This window comes from Hyperolius riggenbachi, chromosome 5, assembly GCF_040937935.1.
Source record: "Hyperolius riggenbachi isolate aHypRig1 chromosome 5, aHypRig1.pri, whole genome shotgun sequence".
In the NCBI taxonomy this organism is placed as follows: domain Eukaryota; kingdom Metazoa; phylum Chordata; class Amphibia; order Anura; family Hyperoliidae; genus Hyperolius; species Hyperolius riggenbachi.
The window spans coordinates 411,224,159-411,243,159 of NC_090650.1; the positions used below are offsets into that span (position 1 = coordinate 411,224,159).

Below are 19,001 nucleotides of genomic sequence, written 5' to 3' on the forward strand. Positions count from 1 at the left end.
TAAGTGAAACTCATTTTTTTTTGAAGCCTGATGATTCCTTTAAGTACAAAAAAAAAAATGCCCATTTACTTACTTGGGGCTTCTTCCAGCCCCCTGAAGTCCTCCTGCAACCCTGCCGTGATTCCGCACTCAGCCGCTGGCAGCACACGTCCTCTATCGCGCTCCCATAGCCGAGAACATTCTGCGCATGCTTGGTAGCAGTTTTTGCTTACTGCGCAATCACAAAGCGCTCCCGGCCACGAGAGGGTGTTGGAGGAGGGCCGTGGCACGGGTCCGCCCACCCAGCGTTGGAGGGGGACACTGGAACAACATTAGAGTGCGGGATGACGCCGAGGGACCAGGAAGACTTCAGGGGGCTTGAGGAAGCCCCAGGTAAGTAAAAGGGCACTTTTTCTTTCAATTTAGGTTGCCTTTAAGGCTTAGGAAATATCTACCTAAGTAGAGGGATGCCTCTGGATCCTGTAGAGGCTCCCCACAGCATTCTCCACTCCACCGTTGCCACTTGCGGGTCCCCTAAAGACTTCCAACAAGGCATTTCAGATATCTGAACGGGGCCACACTTTTTACTTTTTAATGTATAAAAACAAATCTGAACTTGGGCTTCAAAGCAAACCTGAGGCAACAAAAATAACAAAACAGATACTTACCTAAGAAGTGGGAAGCTTATGGATCCTCCAAAGGCTTCCTGTGTGCCCTCCTGGAGACCAGCCGTGCTGCACCTCTATGTGTATGACCACGCCTATAGGCTTGCAGGTGTGGCCATACTCATGCAGTCGCTCTATAGTTCAGCCACACTAGTGCATGAAAGGAGTGCAGCTCTGTAACATATCTGACAAGCTGTTGTAGGACATGTCCCTTGGGTCTGTGTGCTGAAACGCTGGGGGCCAGGGGGGGGGGGGGGGGGGGTTTGCGCGAGAAACCTCAGCAGGATCCAGAGTCTCCTCTCTTCTTGGGTAGGTAAGTATCTGTTTTGTTTTTTCGCCTCAGGTACTCTTTAACTTTGATAAAACTAATATTATTTTGACATTTGTCTTGGAACATGCTGAAAAGTTACCTAAAGAGGGTTGGAAATATTACTTTTATACACCACTGGATCAGTCTCCTGTAATCCCCATGCACAGAAGCTCTCAGACTAGTAGGAGGAGCAGAAGGAGATCACTACCAATCCTACACTGTAGGTTTACTTATTGGAGCAGCAGAGAGAAGACTCATGAGTGTGCTGCTGCTTTGCACAGTCCATGTCTTTATGCATTTATCATGGTGGCCAGGCGAAAAAACAAAATGATATCTCCAAATGGGCTGTCACGACACATTTTTTGTTAGGGAGCATAAGTCATATATGTCGATTTTAGCTGTGCATTTTGCAAGTCACGCCAACCCCCCTCCCTGAGTTCTCATATACACTGCAGAGCTCATATCGCTCTTGGCCTTGCTGAATAGGCCTGATTCAGGGAATGGTGGCGGGTGCCAGGGGATTTGGAGCTGGATAAGATTCAGTATGCTGTACTCCTTGGTCCGTGTGCCTCTGCCACAGCTCACAGACCCTCTGACCTCATTCCACCACTTTGTGAAGGAACTCTGTGTCTGGCCGTCCCTATACAGGGCTACCTTGAAAGCGGCTTGGATCGGAGCCACATCTTGTACAAGAACTCCATGAAGGAGCGCCAAGTTCTATTTCGGGACCTGCTGATGTCAAACTAGACTCATTAAAGTCATAAATACCTCTTTGTGTTCGCAAAATTAACCCCATGGTAAAAAAAAATTATTTAAGTAGGGTAAAAGAAAAAAAATGTATTAATTCAGAATTTACGGAGTCTTCAAACTGGAACCCTGGACATCTCGGTGGAAGTTTCTAAAGTGAAATTTTACATTCCGTACTAAAGTCAAATCATAGAACATTCCAAATAATTTAGTAAATAAAAAATAACTGAATGTAATCAGTACCGTATTTGATGTAATCACCCTTTTCTAATAAATGTCTAAAATCTGACTACTTGTGCCATAAAATCCAAGTTTTGTTGGTTAGACACGCCCCCTTTCTGAAAAACTGCCATGGCACTTTTCTACCTTTGCAAAGACTGCTAAGAGAGTGATCCATCTGTGGGTGAGAGGGGCCTCAAAGTGTGGCCTGAGGCTGAGGGTACTCTGATTCTACCTGTGCCACTGAGCCAGCCTATCAAAGAGAGGTACTCTGCTTCTAACTGAGCCAGCCTATCACAGACAGGTACTCTGCCCCTACCTGTTCCACTGAGTCAGCCTATCACAGAGAGGTACTCTGCTTCTACCTGTGCCACTGAGCCAGCCTATCACAGAGAGGTACTCTGCTTCTACCTGTGCCACTGAGCCAGCCTATCACAGAGAGGTACTCTGCTTCTACCTGTGCCACTGAGCCAGCCTATCACAGAGAGATACTCTGCTTCTACCTGTGCCACTGAGCCAGCCTATCACAGAGAGGTACTCTGCTTCTACCTGTGCCACTGAGCCAGCCTATCACAGAGAGATACTCTGCCTCTACCTGTGCCACTGAGCCAGCCTATTACAGAGAGGTACTCTGCTTCTACCTGTGCCACTGAGCCAGCCTATCACAGAGAGGTACTCTGCTTCTACCTGTGCCACTGAGCCAGCCTATCACAGAGAGATACTCTGCTTCTACCTGCGCCACTGAGCCAGCCTATTACAGAGAGGTACTCTGCTTCTACCTGTGCCACTGAGCCAGCCTATCACAGAGAGATACTCTGCTTCTACCTGTGCCACTGAGCCAGCCTATCACAGAGAGGTACTCTGCTTCTACCTGTGCCACTCAGCCAGCCTATCACTGAGAGGAGAGGTGAAGAGAGAAGCGCAGTGCCAGCCACAGTATGTTGCATTTCAGAGCTGCTGGAGTATATGTATTGTTGCTGTATTTAATAAAATAAAAAGAGGTGGAACAGTTATAGTGAGTGTCATTCTGCCTTTTTTTTCACTTTGAAATTGACAGCAGAGGTCCACTTTAACTATACATGTAGTTTTGTACTTGTGCTGTTGAATGTTCCGACAGTACTGTGCATGAACTATGAACCATGCATACATTTATGGTACTCACTACTGTTTATATTGTACACTACACGGTGCCACGAAAGATGACAGTGCTGCATACATTTAAAAAGGTAGTGAAATAAAAAAAAAATGATAAGAAAAGTATAGAATGAAAAGAATGGATACTGTCCTGAACAAGATATAGATACGCTTTTTTAAAGTGGAGCTGAACTCTTGCACAGGACACAAGGAAACCATAAAGCAATGCACCCTGTATGTATTTAGAGAGTTTAGCCTGCCTAAATCACCCTCATCTGTGACTAATCACGACTGTAATTTGATCTTCCAGCTGTATCAGCTAAGGAATCTCGGCAGGGCAGCTAATTTGTAAACTCAGGATGTTAACCCTATGTCTGCTTCCATGAAAGCAGGAAGTAAACACACTGCATATTTATTGCAGGCTTTATATCATATGTAACAATAAAATGTTTTTCTTTAAAGGTTATTATGCTGTTGCTTATCTTTTAGAGCAGAGAGGAAGTTCTGAGTTCTGGTCTGCTTTAAATAAAACCAAGGATTTATTGGTGTTATAACCTCGTTACAGTACAGGAAAAATGATATGAACATTATCAAGCCACACATTGATTGATGTACTTATCAAAGAACAACCATCATGCAAACGTATTACACACAATTACATGTTTATGGCCTAATTGCCTTAAAACTGGTCAAACAGCACACAGGCAACAACTGCAGCAAAATGCCTACAACATTCAAAATCCCATGTCTTAATTCTTGCGTTTATCAAGGAGGAGATGGTCGCATATAATTAACGCTATAAAACTATACAGCCAGGATGTAATAAGGATGTGTGACAAAATCCGTGAGACAAACCGTACACAATGATGAGGTCAATGACTGAAGCGTTGTCTTGTCGTTACCTAAGATCTCTCATATTTTATTGTCACTATTGGATGTTCCTCTTCGCTAGGGATGATCACAGATATGCAACGTGTTCCGAAATGATGCACATTTATGCAAATTCTTATGCAAATATACTGTATGTAGCTTGAAAATGGACCAATCAATTTAAACCTGGGTTTAAACTGATTGGTCCATTTTCAAACTGCATACATTTGCATAAACATTTGCAAAATTTCGGGAGCAATTTAGATCTCATTGATCATCCCTACTTTTCGCATATAGATTCGTTTGATAAGGCAGTTTTCAGTTCACCAGTGTAAACCATGGACTGAATGAGGGCTCGTTCACATTAAAGGCGTTTTTGCCCTTTTTTCAAGCGCAGGCGATTTTCAAAATCGCCCTAAAAACGCTTGTGCAATGACTCCCTATACGAGAGTTCACATCTGAGCGTTTTGTTTACGTTCCGCTCAGCAAAGTGGTGCTTGTACCATTTTTGAGGTGATTCCACCTCAATGGAAGGTATAGGAAAAATGCAAACGCTTTATGCAGCGGTCGTGTTCCCGTTTTTAAGAAAAAATACATTGGGCTCGATTCACAAAGCGGTGATAACCCAGTTAAAGACTTTAGGCGTGATGACCATTTTTATCATGCCTAAACTCAGTTTAGGCATGATAAGTTTAGGCATGATAAGTTTAGGCATGATAAGTTTAGATAAGTGTAGATAACGTGCAAAGTCCCGCACGCACAAAGCAGCGCCATTAAACTCTATGCAAAGTGCACCAGACTTTGCTAGCGCAAAACTTTTGATCAGCTGTGCACTGCGGTGCTAACCCAGTTGGTGCTTAAACTTATCACGCCTAAAAACTTATCACACCTAAACTTATCACGCCTAAACTTATCACACCTAAACTTATCATGCCTAAACAGAGTTTAGGCGTGATAAAGGGCTTTTCACTAGCGTGCTAACTGTTAGCACCGCTTTGTGAATCAGGCCCATTGTATTTATTCTTTTCCGAGTTAAAAAGTTCACTTCCTGACTTGCGTCAGAGAGTGAATGAAAAAAACGCTCTAGAAAAGCGCTTAGAAAAGCGCTTTTAACAAAAAACACACCACGCAGCCAAACGCCGGGAGGCGCTAAAAAAACAAACAAACTTGCACATGAATGCAAAACGTTTGCGTTTGCGTTTTTAGATGCGAACAAGGCCTGAATGAGGGTGAGATGCTAAACATTTGGCAGCTATCATGTTCCTAGCCAGAAATGTAACGGCTTGTTGAACCGAACAAGCCGCAAGTTTCGGTCTGCAGAGATTTCCTGCATTGACGCATCCTTCACATTGATCATACTCTAACGGAACAGAGGGTCATGGATGGAAAACTGAGCCTTTTAAACACAGATTTATACCACGGGTCAGTTTTTACACTAATCCGTTTTTCATCCGTGCCTGTGTGAACCTGACCTAAGGGTCCAATGTTACATGGCAATCCATTGCCTGGTGTTAGAGACTATAGGCCACTAGGGATTCACTTTTTTACCTTGAGTTTTCTCCTAGCCTCCCTGGCATTATGATTATTTCCAGATTTAGGGTCTAAAAGCCGTGCAATCTATTCACAAGCTTTTAGACCCTAAAAACAAGAAAAAAAAAGCATACCACAGGCCCAGTGCACACCAAAACCTCTAGCAGATCTGCAAAACGCTAGAAGTTTTTGAAGCAGATTTTCAGAGCGATTCTAGGCGCGTTTAGAGATGTTTTCTAAACATGCCTAGTGTTTTGTAAAGCGTTTTTGTGCAGATTTCATATATTGTTACAGTAAAGCTGTTACTGAACATCTACTGTAACAAAAACGCCTGGAAAACCGCTCTTATCTAGCATTTTCCAGAGCGGTTTTCCACTTTCCTATACTTTAACATTGAGGCAGAAAAACCTCAGAAATCTAAAAAATGCTGCAGCCCCCGAGTTTGCGTTTGTGGAAAAAAGGAACCGCTCTGGTGTGCACCAGCCCATTGAAATACATTACCCAAGCTGTTTTCAAACAGCTAGCGTTTTTAAAAACGCTCATGAACCGCTCTGGTCCGCACCAGTCCCCAGAGAGATCTGCAGCAGCTCCTGCATATAACTCACTCAGGCACCGGATTACCGCTCTGAGCTGCGGATTTCTGTCACAAGCCTGAGTCAGGATTACCGCTAAGGAGGTTTAACCACCTTAGCGGTATGGACGAGCACAGCTCGTCCATTACCGCCAGAGGGTGCCGCTCAGGCCCTGCTGGGCCGATTTTGATGAAATAAAGAGCAGCACACGCAGCCGGCACTTTGCCAGCCGCGTGTGCTGCCCGGTCGCCGCCGCTCTGCGGCGATCCGCCGCGAGCAGCGGCGAAAGAGGGTCCCCCAGCCGCCTGAGCCCAGCGTAGCCGGAACAAATAGTTCCGGCCAGCGCTAAGGGCTGGATCGGAGGCGGCTGACGTCAGGACATGGCGACAGGAGAAGCCAAACACGGAAGGCTGCTCATTGCGGCCTTTCGTGTTACTTTTGGCCGCCGGAGGCGATCAGAAGAACGCCTCCGGAGCGCCATCTAGTGGGCTTTCATGCAGCCAACTTTCAGTTGGCTGCATGAAATAGTTTTTTTTTTATTTAAAAAAACCCTCATGCAGCCGCCCTGGCGAATATGACCTAGATGAAAAGTCAGGAGAAAAAGTGAACTGCATATGGACCTGTTTCCAAATGGTTAAAGAAAACAGAGGGGAGAGACACATGGAGACTAACATGTATTTATTTTTAAGCAACGCACATTGCCTGGCTGTCCTGCTGATCCACTGCCTCTCATACTTTTAGCCCTAACCCCTGAACTAGCATGCAGTAGATCAGGGGTTTCTGAGAAATACTGTATCTAACAAGATTATGCTTATTTTAGGTGAGTGATTCAGACGCTACTGACCAGAAAGATCAGCAGGACAGCCAAGAAACTGGTATTGTTTAACAGGAAATAAATATGGCAGATTCCATATGTCTCTTACTTTGGGTTCCTTTTCATTATTGACAGGACCAAAAGAAGCGTAAATGGACAGGCTTCTGACTTTGACATGAAGGGAAAGCAGAAATCGCATCCAAATTTAAAGGACACCTGAAGTGAGAGGGATATGGAGGGTGCCATATGTATTTACTTTTAAACAATGCAAATTGCCTGGCTGTCCTGCTGATCCTCTGCCTCTAAAATTTTAAGCCACAGTCCCTGAACAAGCATGCAGATGTGATGTTTGACTGAAGCCTGAGTGGATTAGCAGCATGCTTGTTTCAGGTGTGTGATTTAGACACTACCACTGCCAAAGAGATCAGCAGGACTGCCAGGCAACTGGTACTGTTTAAAGCGGACCTGAACGCAGAACCTTTTATCTTAGAATTCTGTAGAATCAGCAAATAGCTGGAAGCTCCAATTACACTGGCTCATTACTTGCTGAGAAGGGAGAATTAGACAGTCTGTTCTCTTAAAGCACACGCATGGTGGATTTCTCTGTGTTTTCCCATATCTCCTGTGCAAGACTTCAGGCCTTCTCTGCCAAGAATCTGGCATGTGTACAGCCTTGCTGAAGCATTGCCCTCATCCTGCATCCATAGCAACAGAACAAGCAGCTGAGCTGTAGCCTCAGGACGTGTTTATACGGCACTAGGCCCTGAACTGTCATCTGAGAATTCTGATCCCTCCAGGTGATGTTTTCATGCATGTGGACCCACCTTAACCCTACCCATGAATCTACTTTCCCACAAAGCCTAATGAACATCTGGAAAAGATGCAGTTAGTATATCTGGCGTATTCGAGGAGAACGCCCTCTCTGTTCACCCAGAATCGACAGCGCAGCGATCTCCTCTATGTTACTGAGTAAAGTACTCGGCTCTTGCCTGGAAGGCTCGGCCTCCTCAGCGCTGTGCAGTGTGCAGCGGCCGCAGTAAGACTTCTGTCCCAGTTTCTGACATTCTTGGCCCTAAGCCCCATCAGCCGAGAGGATTTACAAACGCTCCGCAAGTCTCTGTGGGATTACCCCTGAATTATACATGAGGAATACACACAGCAGGAGTCCAGCCAGTCAGAAGAGAACCAGCAAGAGGAGAGTCAGCGGTGTGGAAGTGATAATGACTGTGTGGAGGAAGAGTGAAGTGAATAATGTGTATAATGTGTACAGTAGGGCCTGGCACAACTCTGTGGCTTATAATGCCTGACAGTTTCACTAGAGGTGTGCCCTCTCCGTTTCAGTTTCTACAGCAAGGCTTCCTTAAATTAGAAGCTATTTGCATTATGTAACTTGTGTAACAGACAGCTCAGAGGACTCTAACCCATACACATCAGTCACTACATTAAAGAGGTCCTGTAGTGACATATAGTAGAATGCAATAAATTATTCAGAATACACAATTTTATTGTAATTTTCCTGGTTTCAGCATCAGAAACACTTCCTATTATACATTGCTGGATATTTAAAGTGGCACTATGGTGAAAAATTTTAAAATTTGTAAACCATACACCGTATATATACTCGAGTATAAGCCGACCCGAGTATAAGCCGACCCCCCAACTTTCAACCTAAAAAACTGGAATAATTGACTGACCCGAGTATAAGCAGTAGGAAATGACACAACACCACTCACAGCAGAATAAAATCAGCAGACTGCAATAATGGTAACCATAAAACCACAAACGTACTCAGAATCTCTAAATGGGTTAACTGCTGTATAAAGGCCATCACCAGGGCAGGTAAACATATGCAACTGATGACAGCGACAGTCACCTCAGAACAGGTCAGAAAATACCATGCAAACATTTTACAGAGCACTTCACACTGTAAAAACCTCTTCACCTCATGAGTAGGTACAGTATGCCATACTGCATGTAAGTGACATCTGTGTCTCCCAAGTGCCCCCTCCACCATATGCTGGCAGTATTATATGAGCGACACGTGACAATCGTGTACCCCGAGTTGCCCCCCCCCCACTATGCGTGACATACAGCCATGTCTCCTAGGTGCTCCTGAGTGCACTGCATCTGTGCCCCTCCGGTGCCTCATCAGTAATGTGCGGGTGGAATACAGTAATGATATGGCTGCAATGTGTGTGAAAAGCACTTGCATCTGCCACTCCCCCCCTCCTTCCCCCTGCCAGAGCGGAAATAAGAAGAGTAGTGCACATCGTTCGCTCACCGGTTCACGGTGATGGTAATGATGCGGCTAGAACCTATGTGAGCGGCGCTTCCATCTTCTGCTCACCTCCCTTGTCCAAGCGGAGCGTTCGTTGTGTGTTGGTGCCGGATGGGGAGTGGTGCACGGCGTTCCCTCGCTGGTCCGTGCCGCCTGTCGGAGTCTCATCTCTGTGACGTCATGCACTGTCGCGCATAATTAAATACGGCATGGAGATGGGATTCGGACAGGCGGCGTGGACCGGATAGGGGGGCGCTGTGCGCTGCTCTTCATCCGCAGCCGGCATACGGCGCTCCACTCGGACAGGGAGGGGGGAGAAACTCGGGAGGGGATGGGAGATGAAGCCGCCGCTCGGGTACATTGTAGCCGCATCCTTGCAGTCACCGTGGACAGGTGAGTGAACACAGTGCGCTCTGCTCTGGTGCGGGGGGAGGGAATCTCGAGGGGGAGCGGAAGATGCAGGCATCGCTCACAAACATTGCAGCCGCACCGGGGAACACAGATTCCCTGCATTCGGGGGCACTTAGGGGGACACTTATTTCCTGCCATGCATGGGGGGGGGGAGGGGGGGGGAATCGAGTATAAGCCGAGACCCCCACTTTTGGACCACTTTTTTGGTCCTAAAATCTCGGCCTATACTCGAGTATATAAGGTATACACATACATACACCTGTCCCAGAATGAATGCACTGTCATTTTTTTACTTCCTGTGTAGCTGTCATTTAGAATAGGTATTATAATCAGACAGCTCCAACCCTTTCAGAATGTAAATCAGGATGAGAAAATATTGTACGATGGACAAGCACTGACTAAATAATGTAAAAATTAATATTGTAAAGAAACTAGCTGATTGCCCGGCGTTGCCCGGGTATGTATTTGGCTGGTGTTGGCTCCGCCCATTTTTTCTAGCCCTAACACACAATTACTCAATGACCAAGTTTGTGAGCTTTGCGGTCTTTGGTATCAATAATTTGCATTGAAATTGAAAAATCTGATTGGCTGTTTGTGGCTCCACCCCCTTTTTATGAATTTGAACCCAAGCCACCCAATGACCAACTGTACCAAGTTTGAGGCCTGTGCCATTAACAGTGCAACAATGGTAGGCTGGTAGCAATTAAATATTCCCCTTGAAAAGCAATAGGTGAAGTTTGATTCACTTTTGTAGGCTCCACCCACTTTTCTGAATATTAATCTCAGTCACCCGGTGACCAACTGTGCAAAGTTTGAGAACCCTGCCATTAACAGTGTAAGAATGGCTGCAGTTTACATTTTCCCAGGGAAATTTGTATTTGTCTCCACCCACTGATGACCCGGCGTTGCCTGTGTATGTATTTGACTGGTGTTGGCTCCGCCCACTTTCTAACCCTAACGCACAAACACTCAATGACCAAGTTTGTGAGCTTTGGGGTCCTTGGCATCAATAATTTGTATATTCACATTAAATGAAACAAATCAGATTGGCTGTTTGTGGCTTCACCCCCACTCCAGCATTTGAACCCCAGTCACCCAATGATCAACTGCAGCAGGTTTGAAGCATCTGCTATTAGCAGTGTAAAAATAGCAGCGATTTAAATATTCCTCTTGAAAATCAACAGGTGAATTTTGATTGGCTATTATAGGCCCCACCCACTTCCCTGAATATTCATCTCAGTCACCCAGTGACCATCTGGGCAAAGTTTAAGAACCCTGCCATTAACAGTGTAAGAATGGCTGCAGTTTATATTTTCCCAGTGAAATTTGGTTTTGGTTCCGCCCACTTTTTGTAACCTGGACACACAGTCACTCAATGACCAACTTTGTGAGCTTTGGGGTCCTTGGCATCGATAATTTGTACTTTCCCATGAAATGAAACAAATCTGATTGATTGTTTGTGGCTCTGTCCCCTTTTCTGAATTTGAACCCCAGTGACCCAATAACCAACTGTACCAGGTTTGAGTCCTGTGCCATTAACAGTGCAAGAATGGCAGCAATTTTAATATTCTCCTTGAAAAGCGATATGTGATTTTTGATTGGCATTTTTAGGCTTCACCCACTTTTTTAAATATTAATCCCAGTCACCCAGTAACCAGCTGTGCAAAGTTTGAGAACCCTGCCATTAACAGTGAATAAAGGCTGCAGTTTACAATTTTCCAGAAAAATCAGATTTTGACTCCATCCAGTTTTTGTAACCTTGACACACAGTCACTAAATGATCAAGTTTGTGAGCTTTTGGGTCCCTGGCATCAAAATTCTGCTAATGGAAGCAGTTTATCCAGCAAAGAAATCTGATTGGCTGTGTTTGGCTCCGCCCCTTTACTGAATTGGAACCCCAGACACTTAACGACTGACTGAAGCAGGTTTGAGGCCTCTGCCATTAACAGTGTAAGAATGGCTGCAGTTTCAATATCCCCCTTAAAAATCAATAGGTGAATTTTGATTGGCTCTTGTAGGCTACCCCTACTTTTCCAAATATTAATCCCAGTCACCCAGTGACCAACTGTGTGATGTTTGAGAACCCTCCCATTAACAGTGTAAGAAAAGCTGCAGTTTATATTTTCCAATGTAAAACGTTAGTTGTTTTTGGCTCCGCCCACTATTTCTAACCTTAAAGAGAAACTCCAACCTAGAATTGAACTTTATCCCAATCAGTAGCTGATACCCACTTTTACATGAGAAATATAAAGATTTTCACAAACAGACAATCAGGGGGCGCTGTATGACTGATTTTGTGCTGAAACCCCTCCCACAAGAAGCTCTGGGACCGCGATACTCTGGGCAAACTGCCACAATGTAACAATGTTCACAGACAGGAAGTAGCTGTTTACAGCTGTCTCTAACAGCCAAAACAGCTAGGAGCAGCTACATAACCTGCCCACAGTAAAAATGTCACCATGTAATAAATGTCAGAATGTAAATCGGAGAGAGGAAAGATTTTACAATGAGCAAACACTGACTAAATCATTTATACATAATTATGGTAAAAAATGAAGCACTTTTTTTTACTACATTATTTTCACAGGAGTTCCTCTTTAACATACAGTCACTCAATGACCAACTTTATGAGCTTTGGGGTCCTTGGCATAAATAAGTTGCATTTTACCATTGAAATTAAACAAAACTGATTGGCTGTATTTGGCCCGCTCCCTTCAGAATTTAAACGCCAGTCTCCCAGTGACTGACTACCAGATTTGAGGCCTCTACCATTAAGAGTGTATGAATGGCAGCAATGTAAATATTCTCCTTGAAAATCAAAAGGTGAATTTTGATTGGCTGCTGTAGGCTCCACCCACTTTCCTGAATATTAGTCCCAGTCACCCAGTGGCCAACTGTGTCACGTTTGAGAACCCTGCCAATAAGAGAACGGCTGAAATCAATCTAACAAATCTGATTGGCTGTTTGTGGCTCCACCCCTTTAGTGAATTTGGACCCCAGTCACCCAATAACTGACTGTATCAGGTTGGAGGCCTCTGCCATTAACAGTGTAAGAATGGTAGCAATGTAAACATTCCCTTTGAAAATCAATAGGTCAATTTTGATTGGCTGTTGTAGGCTCCGCCCACATTTCTGATTATTCATTCCAGTCACCCAGTGGCTAATTGTGTAAAGTTTGGGAACCCTGCCATATTAAAAATGTAGTTGTTGGCACCGGCCACTTTTTCTAACCTTCACATACAGTCACTCAGTTATCAAGTTTATCAGCTTTGGGGTCCTTGGTATCAATACTTTGTATATTCCCATTGAAAAATAAACAAACATGGCTGTTTGTGGCTCCGCCCCTTTCTGAATTTGAACCCTAATCACCCAATGACTGACTGTATCAGGTTTGAGGCATTTGCTATTAACAGTATAAGAATGGTAGCAGCTTAAATATTCCCTTTGAAAATCAAAAGGTGAATTTTTATTGGCTGCTGTAGGCTCCACCCACTCTCTTGAATATTCATCCCATTCACCCAGTGACCAACTGTGCAAAGTTTGAGAACCCTGCCAGAAACAGTGTAAGAATGGCTGCAGTTTATATTTTCCTAGTGAACTTTATTATTGGCTCCGCCCACTTTTTGTAACCTTGACATACAGTCACTCAATGACCAAGTTTGTGAGCTTTCAGGTTCCTGGCATAAAAAAATGTGTGAATGGAAGCAGTTTATCCAGCAAGGAAATCTGATTGGCTGTTTGTGGCCCCGCCCCTTTAATGAATTTGGACCCCAATCACCCAATGACCAACTGTACCAGGTTTGAAGCTTCTGCCACTAACAGTGTAAGAATGGCAGTAGTTTTAATATTCCTCTGAAAATCAATAGGTGAATTTTGATTGGCTGTTGTAGGCTCCACCCACTTTCTTGAATCTTAATCGCATTCACCCAGTGATCAACTGTGGCAAGTTTGAGAACCCTGCGATTAACAGTCTAAGAATGGCTGCAGTTTACATTTTTCCATTTAAAATGAACGGCTGAAATTTGATTGGCTGTGTTATGCTCCTCCCACTTTTCCTGGATTTGTAACCTCTGTCACCAAGTGACCAACTGTGCCAAGTGTGGGGACTCTGGCTTGATTACTGTGAGAATGGCAGCCTTTTACATTTTTTCCATTGACTTGAATGGGTGAAATCTGATTTGCTGTTTGTAGCTCCGCCCACGTGTGCAGGGGGGATGCGAGACCCCCAGAACATATCATCCCAGGTAGTGAGGGATCTGTATACCAAGTTTCGTTCAAATCGGTCAAGCCATTCTCGCGTGATCGCGGCACATACACACATACATACATACATACATACATCCGATTTTATATATATAGATAAGCAATGTTAGTCATTATGTTATTTTCACCACAGTTCCTCTTTAAAGTGTAACCGAGCCGAAGCTCGGGTACAAAAGTACATACTTACCTAAAGAGAGGGAAGCCTCAGGATCCTTTGAAGGCTTCCCTCTCTGCTCTTCCCCATCGCCCCCCGGAGATTGGAGACATTTCAATGTCGCCAATTCCTATCGAGGCCGCGCAACTCTTCTTCCGCATTCTTGGTCGCGCTGTAGAAGTTCGAGCACCCCACGCATGCGCAGTAGCACCATCCTACTGAGCATGCGCGGCCATGCTCGCCCCCGTCTCTTGCGCAGCCATGATTGCAAGGAGACAAGTGAGTGGCCCGGTGAGGAGAGGGTCCACGCTCAGCAAAGGGGGCCTCAATAGGATCCCCTTGGGGATACTTACCTTGCGAGGGCGAAGCCTCTGGATCCTAATGAAGCTTCCCCCATCCTTTGAAAAAACCCTGGCGGGTTTTTTCAAAATTCTGCTGAGACTCTGGCGGCACCATCTGCATTGCCGCGGACCGCCCCCAGCTCAGCAGCCATGGCCTAATTGTTGGCTCCCGAGCTTAGGCCGAGCCTCAGGAACGCAGGCAGGGGTTTCCGGAGAGCTTCGGAAGACTTAGGAAACATGGTCGCGACTGCTCTGCCGAGGCAGGGGGTGGAGCATCACTTGCGTAACGAATTACACCTCCCTCAATCCTGCATTATTATACTAGAAGTACCATTGCAAATAGACTAAAACCTTTTTTTTTTTTACTTTTCAGGCAAATGCAAGAGATGTGTAGAAACATGGTAAAATTGCCTAATAATGTGTAAAAGATGAGACAAGTGGTAAGTCCCCATTTCCACTTGTGCTGATGCAAGTAAGTATTATTGTTTATAATAGGCTGTGATTTCCCATGCAAATTTGTGTGCGGGGAAATGCTGCAAATCATCCAGAGTGGAACCAAGCCCGAAAATGGTCCAGCCAAGTATGTGAAAAAACATACGAATATTGCAAATAGGCCAGTTTACTTCTCCACTGTACCTTCTGAATTACACAACAGGCCTATTAGAATATACTGTATGTGTGTGAAGGGGTATTTGAAATGATGTTATTCAATACGGGGTATTGGACAAATGTCAGCTTTTGTAAAGGGTTACATGCTGGAGTTATGCTGAGAAACACTTTCCTAAGGCATCTCTGGGCAGGAGATATCGGCTCTCATTCATTTCACTTTTTCTCCTAAGTTTTCTCCTAGGTGATATTTTTACACCTGATCAAAAAATGCCTTTTAAACTCCCAGCAAGCAAGAAAAATACTGAGAATAATTTTGACAGTACTTTTCCCCCTAGTTTTTGGTACTTTTTCAATTGCAAAGTGCTGAAAAGTTATCTTAAAGAGAACCCGAGGTGTGTTTAAAGAATGTTATCTGCATACAGATGCTGGATCTGCCTATACAGCCCAACCTCTGTTGCTATCCCAACCCCCACTAAGGTCCCCCTGCACTCTGCAATCCCTCATAAATCACAGCCTTGCTGTGAGGCTGTGTTTACATCTGTAGTGTCAGTCTCAGCTGCTCCCCCGCCTCCTGCATAGCTACGGTCCCTGCCCCCGTCCCTTCCCTCCAATCAGCAGGGAGGGAAGGGATGCAGGTGGGGACTGGAGTTCTGCCGGAGGCGGGGAGAGCAGCAGACTGACACTATAGAGATAAACACAGCCAGCTCTGACAAGCTGTTTGTCAGCAGCGTGGCTGTGATTTATGAGGGATTGCAGAGTGCAGGGGTACCTTAGGGGGGTTTGGGATAGCAACAGAGGCTGGGCTGTATAGGCAGATCCAGCCTCTGTATGCAGATAATATTCTTCAAACCCACCTCGGGTTCTCTTTAACCTCCTTGCCGGTCTAAAAAATCCGGCAAGGAGGCAGCGCCGCACTTTTTATTAATTTTTTTTTTTTAAATCATGTAGCGAGCCCAGGGCTCGCTACATGATAGCCGCTAAGCGGCGGCATCCCCCCACCCACTCCGATCGCCTTCGGCGATCAGAGTATGCAGGGAATCCCGTTGAGAACGGGATTTCCTGCAGGGCTTCCCCGGTCGCCATGGCGACCGGGCGGGATGACGTCACCGACGTCATAGACGTCGTGACGTCAGAGGGAACTCCGATCCGCCCCTTAGCGCTGCCTGGCACTGATTGGCCAGGCTGCGCAGGGGTCTGGGGGGGGGGGGGGGGGGGCGGCTCGGCGCGGCGGGTAGCGGCGAATCGGCAAAGTGCTAGCTGCGTGTAGGGAAAAAAAAATTATGCAAATCGGCCCAGCGGGGCCTGAGATATCCTCCTGCGCAGGTTACCCCGAGCTGAGCTCGGGATAACCGGCAAGGAGGTTAAACAGTAAAAAAGTGAGGAAATGTAAGTGATTCAGTAAAACTGATCTTGAGTTATTACACATAGGCCCTTATTCAAATTACTTTTTCTCTTAAAGGATATATGAAGTGACATGATGAGAAAGACACGTATATGTACAGTGCCTAGCACACAAATAACTATGCTGTGTTACTTGTTTTTAATTTCTCTGCCTGAAAGAGTTAAAAATCAGGTATGGAAGTGACAGTGACATAAGGTAACCCTCACGGATAAGGAATTACAACCATAAAACACTTTCCCAGCAGAAAATTGATTCTGAGAGCAGGAGAGATATAAAGGGTCAATAGTTCATAGATCTTAGCTCTGGCATACTTCAATGAATGTGTCGTTGAGCGGAGACAATAAAACAGTAAAAACCTAAACAGCAGATTTAAAAATAAAACTGTGGGTTATCTAAAAAAGTAATTTCAAGGAGAAAGAGGATAGATACAATTGTTTATCTCATTAGTTTATTTTTTACCTTGTGTTTCCTTTAACTTTTCTCTTAGGTCATTTCCAACTCAAGATTCAACTAGTTTAGAGACATGGCTATAGCAAATCTACTATCCGTGGGCAATGCACCAGTGACTTTTCCCTTTAGCCTGGAGTATTGCTTTAACCTTCCTGGCGGTCAGCCCGAGCTGAGCTCGGGCTATGCCGCCGGAAGGCACCGCTCAGGCCCCGCTGGGCCGATTTGCATAATTTTTTTTTTTGCTACACGTAGCTAGCACTTTGCTAGCTGCGTGAGCAATCCAATCGCCGCCGCTACCCGCCGATTCACCGCTAACCGTCGCGCCCCCCCCCCCCCCAGACCCCGTGTGCTGCCTGGCCAATCAGTGCCAGGCAGCGCTGTGGGGTGGATTGAAGTCCCCTTTGACGTCACAATGTCGATGACGTCGGTGACGTCATCCCGCCCATCGCCATGGCAATGGGGGAAGCCCTCCAGGAGGCGATCGGAGGGACTGGGGGGGATGCCGCTGAGCAGCGGCTATCATGTAGCGGGACAAGGTATCGCTACATGAAAAAAAAAATTAAAATAAAAAAAAACGGCCTTGCTGCCCCCTGGCGGATTTCCATAAACCTCCAGGAGGGTTAACATTTAGAGTCTCTATAAGCAGATTATTATCTTTCATTCTCTATTGTAGGCAAGAAGAGACATACGTACTTTTCATACAGGCGTTGTCCTCGCATGAAAACCTTCACCTGTAGGTCCAGCGGGAAAGTCCCATCGTCCTTTCTGAAGCGGTAAAACAGTTTGGCGTCTCTGTAGTCCCTGAATTCATCACACACTGTAAGAATGAGATGCACGGTCTGGTTACAAGGGATTCCAAGCGGAAAAACTGGTCAAGAGCTTCATCGGTTTATAAAAAGGGAGAGAAATGTGCATGTAGAATTGCCATTCATTGCAAGGAGAGAGAAATGTTACCAGGCTACATCACAATCTTCACCAAACAGCAGTTATACTGGGGGTTCCCATTTAACGTGAATTAATAAAGACACCGGCACTTTTTTGTGATTTGAAAATAGACTTGGCACTCTAGTTCTTGCTACAAACCCATGACGATGCTATTTCACAAAACCGGTCGGGCGGAGTGGGCATCGGTGAAGTAGTGGTGTCCTATTTGATTTATGTTCATACACTAGCCCAGCTGCCTATCATATGGACCCATATGTAAGTGATCTTTTTAGTATTTTATGCTTGTAAACAGACTAACCAGCAAGCTCATGGTGAAAGCAAACTCTTGTTTTCCTTAGTATTTTAGTAAGGGGGCTTTTAGGTCCATTGTAGCCCCTTACACACTCCAATGAGTTCTGGTTCACCATGAGCTTGCTGGTTAGTCTGTACCTCTCGGTGTTACAAGCCCTACTCCATAGAGCCAAATTAATCCATGCCATGCACTGATGAGGATCAAACAAGCCGAAACAGTCTGTATGCATGTTGGATTATTATGGTTCTGTACAAATTAAATAGCTGACACATCATTGCATTCCAGCGGTTCTGGAGGTGTGTTTAGCTTCTAAAGGTAACAATGGTTAATTTGCATATATTCAGCAGTGATGCCCTGGGAGACATCTCAAGCTCACTCCAACCTGAATTATCGCAAATTCTTTCTGTTTTAAGAAAGCAAACTTTTGTTATGCCGGGCATACACGGCTCGTTTTATGCGCCGGATCGAGCCAGCGGCTCGATCGACTGCACACTCGTCCCCGTCGGCGCTTCCTTATCACCGCTCGATTCCCTGCCATTGTCCGCCGTCGGGAATCGAGCGGGCGCGGGTAGAGCGGCATGATCGGGGCAGCTGAATATTATCAGCTGGCCGGATCAGCTGGTCGATACACGGTACAGAAACGTACAGTGTATCCCCAGCATTATGCTTGTAAACAGCAATTAAATATTGCCAGTTTAAACAGTACAGAAGCGGTCTTATTGTTTCTTTATGACATGCTTGATTGAGGTTGGATTCTGAGAATTATGTGCAGAAGAGGCTCTTTATGATCTGTTGATCGTTTTGCTTATTGGTAATATTTGACTCCTCTCTTTCATTTATTCCTCTTCCTGTTACCTGTCATCTCCAACTCAAAAACATATCTCACATCCAACCGTTTCTTACTAAGCATACGACTAAAATGTTAGTACATACTCTTATAATATCTCATTGGGACTATTATAATCATTGTAATACTTTGTACAGCGCCACGGAATATGTTGGCGCTTTATAAAGCA

At 45.2% G+C, this 19,001-nt stretch overlaps 1 protein-coding gene across 5 annotated transcripts in view; it reads right to left on the reverse strand.

The window, feature by feature from the left end:
- DEPTOR (DEP domain containing MTOR interacting protein) overlaps positions 1-19,001 on the reverse strand; it is a 153,040-nt gene that overhangs the window by 42,309 nt on the left and 91,730 nt on the right. For all 5 annotated transcript variants that reach the window (XM_068234933.1, XM_068234930.1, XM_068234931.1 and 2 more), the window contains one exon: positions 17,442-17,565. In XM_068234933.1, coding sequence (XP_068091034.1) covers positions 17,442-17,565 — 124 coding nt within the window. The remainder of the gene's footprint in view (positions 1-17,441; positions 17,566-19,001) is intronic.